This window comes from Merops nubicus, unplaced genomic scaffold, assembly GCF_000691845.1.
Source record: "Merops nubicus isolate BGI_N331 unplaced genomic scaffold, ASM69184v1 scaffold287, whole genome shotgun sequence".
In the NCBI taxonomy this organism is placed as follows: Eukaryota; Metazoa; Chordata; class Aves; order Coraciiformes; family Meropidae; genus Merops; species Merops nubicus.
The window spans coordinates 33339-38603 of NW_008618057.1; the positions used below are offsets into that span (position 1 = coordinate 33339).

Below are 5265 nucleotides of genomic sequence, written 5' to 3' on the forward strand. Positions count from 1 at the left end.
CTTTCCCTTCTTAAATAAACATTCCCTAATCTGGTAGCCTTCATGTGAGAGTGAATTTTGCCTAAGGCCCTCTGCAGCACTTAAGCCCAAACTCTTTTTTTCCAAGAGGTAATTGAAATGATAATTGATAATGAAAGCTGGGTCCTCCTCTCTGTCCCCAGCTTCCCTGCAGCCTATACCCAAAAAATTCTTCCACTGGAGTCAGGCACTCCCTGTCTGTGGGAGAGGATTGCAGGATCTGTGTGCAGTGACCCCGAATCATTTGCAACTGAAGCCATGAGATACAGATCTACTCTGTTAGGATAAGGGAGTCAAGCCCCCATGAGCTCTCACTAGGAAGGTGGTGATCTTGGTTCCTCAGTGCATTAATAAATCCATTCTATATAAGTTACTCTAATGCTCTAATATGGAACAATATTAACCAAATAAAAACACTTTACAGCAGAATACTGCAGCCTGAATGTTTGCTAACTCAGGTTTACACTGCTAGTAAGACACAGAAGGTAAACTTGTCAGACATGCATTATTAAAAGGTTTTGACTTGTTTTGGAAATAACTAATGATATTTTGGTCACTAATGGCTTTTTTTTTTCCCCCTTGCATTAATGTGTTCAATTTATCTTGGTTCTTTTTTCTCTTCCCAGACTCAGTTTGTCCTGACAATCTTCCAGACCAGCTGTGGTGTTGTTTGGCCTTGTGCATTTCCTCAGGGGTGGCTGTATTTCCAGATTTCTTATATGATTTCTTTGATTATCCTCTTCACAAACTTCTATATTCAGGTAAAAGTAATATTTATCAACTCCTTGTAGCATTCTGCTGGCCGTATCTCATCAGAAAGCTGTTTACAGGAAGATAAGCTTGAAATACCCGTTTGCTATCTCCCAGTAATATGCATACTTTCTTAAAGTGCTGTACTTGTTCGTCTGCCCTCCAGTTTTGAATCTGCTGACATTATGTGTCTGTAATTCAGAACAATTAGTAAATGTCAGTAAGCAGAGTGGCACAAAAAAGTGTCTTACTAATGCAATTTTGACTGCAGGTAGGGGAGAGGAAGAGCTTTATTTAAGAAACAGCTTTCCAGTCTGAAATAAAACAGCAGCCTGTGAAGCACCTGAAGGAATTGTTTGTTTACTGCTCTTACAAGGAGAAATGCTTGTTTTATATCCAGGGAAACTTCCCCAACTCCCAGCATACAGAAATCTGGGTTTGGCTCAGCTTTATAGATGCTTGTTTGTATTTCTGTGTGGAAAACTTAGCATTTTGAGTTGTGTTTCTGCAAAACTGGTTCAGTGTCTGAACAGATCCAGACTTGGTATGTGTTGTTCTGAGTAGTTCATCATGAGGTTCTGTGCAGAGGTGTACCCATCTTCAGAAAATCAACCCAACGAAGCCTACTGCCCCCAAGCAAGAAAGTTCTGTTACTTATTTAAATGTCCCTTGAAAGATTTGAGCATTCCAGTTCTGGTAAGAGTGATTCATGGGGGGAAATGCAGCAGGCTTCCTTATCTGATCTTCCAGTGCTGTTTCAGATCAGTCCTGTGGTTCATATCACTGGCTGCATGTGACCGTGCTCATTAAACATGATAGTATGTTCCAAATGTTTCTTGACTTTCTTCATCAATTTTATTCATATTTTAACTTTTAACTATTTAACTTTCACACACATTTTGGGAAATGCTCCTGTCAGGTGACAGAGCCCTCTTAACAAAGCCTAATTAGTGCATAGTTTTTTTGCTGTCTGTACCTTTTTTGCTGTCCTGAGCCTCCCTGATTCTGTTATTTATTGCTGCCTGTATTGGCCAGTGCAAATGCCTTTCACAGTTCTGTGTCTGAACTTCCCCCACTGTTCTTGTTTACCCACTTCTTGTTCTGGCTTCATTTGAGATAGTCACCTGCAGAGCATCAATCCTCCTTCCTCACTTGTCATTTTGAGTATATTCTTCTGCTGCAGTCTGCTCATAAAATCACTTCCCTTGTGTCTAATTTACTTTTAACTTAACACTACCAATGCTACCGTAACTCTCTTGCTGTGATGAGTACAAGGCATAGTGTAGCCTCATAGACAAAAAATGGTAGAGCTTGTTGGACTCTGCCACCAGCACGGGTCTTTAAAAATGATGGATGCAAGTTTACTTTTGAGTTTCCTGAATTACTGTGAGGAAGCGGTTACTTACATCTATTTAAGCAAAACCATGTGTCTTTCTGTATATTCTAGACTTACAACAAGAAGGCATCTTCGAGGAGGAAAGAGTATCAGAATGGCTCTACGGCCACTGTGAACGGGTACACAAACAGCTTTTCTTCCCTTGAGAACAATGTGAAACAAAGGAAACAAAGGAAGGATTGAAGACCAAACTGAAAAACCATTTTGATAACCCCAACAACAAAATCATCTGATTGTAAGCACAATAAGAGTTGTGCACTAATACTCTAACAGCTACTGTAACTATTCCTGCCTAGAATAGTGTGATTTTTGTAGGACTTAACCAGTGCAAACACCCTAGAAACTGTATACAGAACATAAAAGTAGGTTAAAGTTTAAAAATAATTCTGGGCTGTCACTGACCCCGCTATAGACTGTGGAAGGGAGTATTATTGTAGTATCCAACACTGCTGTTGCCTTACTAGTCAATATGATAGGTGCTGAATTATGATTCACAATTTGAAAACACTGTAATCTAAACCTCCATTTTTTTTTACTGTAGATCCTGCATGTGATTGTAGAGATAATTTGTATGATGCTGGTTTCAGTAGATACACACACATGCCTTAAATTAAAAAGCAGGGCCCAAAGCTTATTACTGGTTTAAAAAATTAGGGTATGTTTCAAGTTTTCAGTTGACTGACTTTTTATTAAAAAGTCGTTAAGAAGAATCCATTGATCATTTTGCTGTTCTGTATGTGATACACGATGTTACGTATCTCTTACGCGATACAGTGAAATTTGGAAATGGCACAGTTAGTTTTGTATGTTTGGCTTTAACTGACTAAACAGTCACAAACCAGATGGACGAGTTATTTTACCTTTTTAAGAGATCTGTAGATCTTATTTTTTCTTTTGAACTATGTCAGTAATGTAAAATTAATTGGCATTTACTCAGTTTGTTAAGACTTAAATATTGTCTCTAAGGTTTAGAGCATATACAGGGTGGACCCATCTTTTCTCTTTTTTGTTTTTTTCCTTTTTTTCTTGTTTCTGAGAATTCTGAAATGCTAAATGAAGAGTGGTTTTTAATATGGAAACTGGCAGAATTTCAAGTGTTATTACCATAGTCATATTCACGTTATAGGAGCTACTGTTTAAGTCTGTGATACATCTGAAAGCATATTTAGAAACAAAGACAGAATGATGCTTATCTGATGGAATTGTCTGTATTTAAGTTGGTGTCTGTACTGTTCTTCATGTAGCATCTGTTCATTTTTAAAATGTGCCTAACAAATGTGTTTTTTTCCTAAACAAGCAAAATTAAACAATCTTAATTCATACCTAATGGTTTTTTAAATGTTACTGAAATGTGCTGGAAAAGTATTTCTGTGATGTGAGTTATGTACATAACCAGTAATGTTTTGGCTTGTTACCTGAGGGTTTGGTTTGAGTGCTTGTTAAAGTTACTCCTTCCTGTAAAATCTTGCCTTGCACATAGGAGGAGTCAGTTGCAAACCCAGTATCTGTTGCGGGTATTCTGGTATCTGCTGTGGTGGGGTTTGGCTTACGAATATTTTATTCATTAAGCTCTGAAAAGTTGAATTGTGCAAGACATTCTGCTGGTCATTGCTCAAGTTTAACTATTTGGGTTTTGATATTTATATAAATGCCAGTTTTAACATGTTTAATTTCTTTTTTTCTCAATTAAATCTTTTTTAAAAATTTTGCACATCTCTTAGGGAATTAATAAGTTCTCCTGCTAGCCTTGTGGGTTTCATTCCTTGTTTTGAAGGAGACAGTATCTCTTATGTTTACATTATCAAAGCTTGTGTGTCTTCATTTCTAGGTACTGGTTTGCAGAGTCTTTACATAGCTCAGTACAGCAGCTATAATGTCCAAAATAGGCTGTCTAAATGTGCTAGAAATAAAACTTTGGCTCATCTGAATACATTTACTTTGTTAATGTTTGACATGGTTTAATCATTAAAACACTTTTGATGATAATCTGCCTGAATTCTGGTGGGTTTGTACAAATCCAGTGCATTGCACCATCCTTGTCAGCCCAAGGAGGAGCAGTTGTGATGGAAGGACAGCTGCAGATATTCAGAGAAATTTAGCGAACCAGAAATTTGGTTAAAAATCCCTTACAGAAACCTTTGGCTATTACTAAATGCTGTTCCCTTGCCTGGCTGTGGAAATATTTGTCCATGTGATGGATTAAACCTCTCACTGGGATTTCTGACTTACTGAGTGCAGAGCAGCCTGAGCAGCTCAGAGATGACGAGTGCTGGGAGCAAAGCTTAGCGTGGCTGAGATGGGCTTTCTGCTTAGTTACCCTGTCTATAAAATGGGAGTAATACCTCTCTCCAGAATGAGAGCATTGCTGCAGTTTCCTTACAGCTCCCCTTGCCCCTAAAAGCGATTGTTTCTGAGCCCTCTCTGACTGGAGTGTTTAATCAGTGTGTTGCAACAAGCCCAGATAGCTTGGTGATGGGCTTGGTGAAAACAGTACTACTTACGTAGCTGTCTGTCTTCTCGCTTGCAGGCTCTTTAAACAAGAAACCTAAACCAGGAAAATGGGCTTTGCACTTTGTATGAAAGGCTCAGACTATGCTATGCTGGTCTTCTCTAGGAGGGAGCTCCAAAGATGGTTGCTGAGGCAGTTTTGTCTCCTGCCCAGACAAATTCAACTTTTGAGTGTTTTTCTAAGTGGAGCTTGGTAAGGTGCAGTTATTAGGTGATAAGCCAAATCGGCAGGGAGTACCTAGAAGGCAAAAGCCACAGCACCAACATGGCCTTCACCAGGGAGCCAGCAGAGACTGGGCTGTTGCACTCCAAACCTAGCCTTCAAGGTCACTGGCACATAGTAACAAAATATGATGACTCTGTCATCACTTGCCACCACATGGACCTGGTGACTGTCCACAACTGGCAGGAGGTATGGTCTTGGGAAGATGTATAGCGTCAGTAGTGTTCACAGCTGCAGGTAGAAGGTTGTGACTCCTGAGTGTCCTGTGGCTCCCACAGTCTCAGCAGCAACTGTCTAAGAGCTGTAGGGGTTTACTGTAAAGGACAACTTGACTGATGGACTGAGGGAGGAGCCTTTGGTCTGCCTACCT

At 39.5% G+C, this 5265-nt stretch overlaps 1 protein-coding gene across 1 annotated transcript in view; it reads left to right on the forward strand.

The window, feature by feature from the left end:
* Nucleotides 1-4160, forward strand: part of ELOVL5 (ELOVL fatty acid elongase 5) — a 17290-nt gene extending 13130 nt beyond the window's left edge. Inside the window, exons 6-7 of the mRNA XM_008943294.1 lie at nt 645-779; nt 2216-4160. Coding sequence (XP_008941542.1) covers nt 645-779; nt 2216-2347 — 267 coding nt within the window. The 3' untranslated portion in view covers nt 2348-4160. The remainder of the gene's footprint in view (nt 1-644; nt 780-2215) is intronic.
* Nucleotides 4161-5265: the final 1105 nt, after the last annotated feature.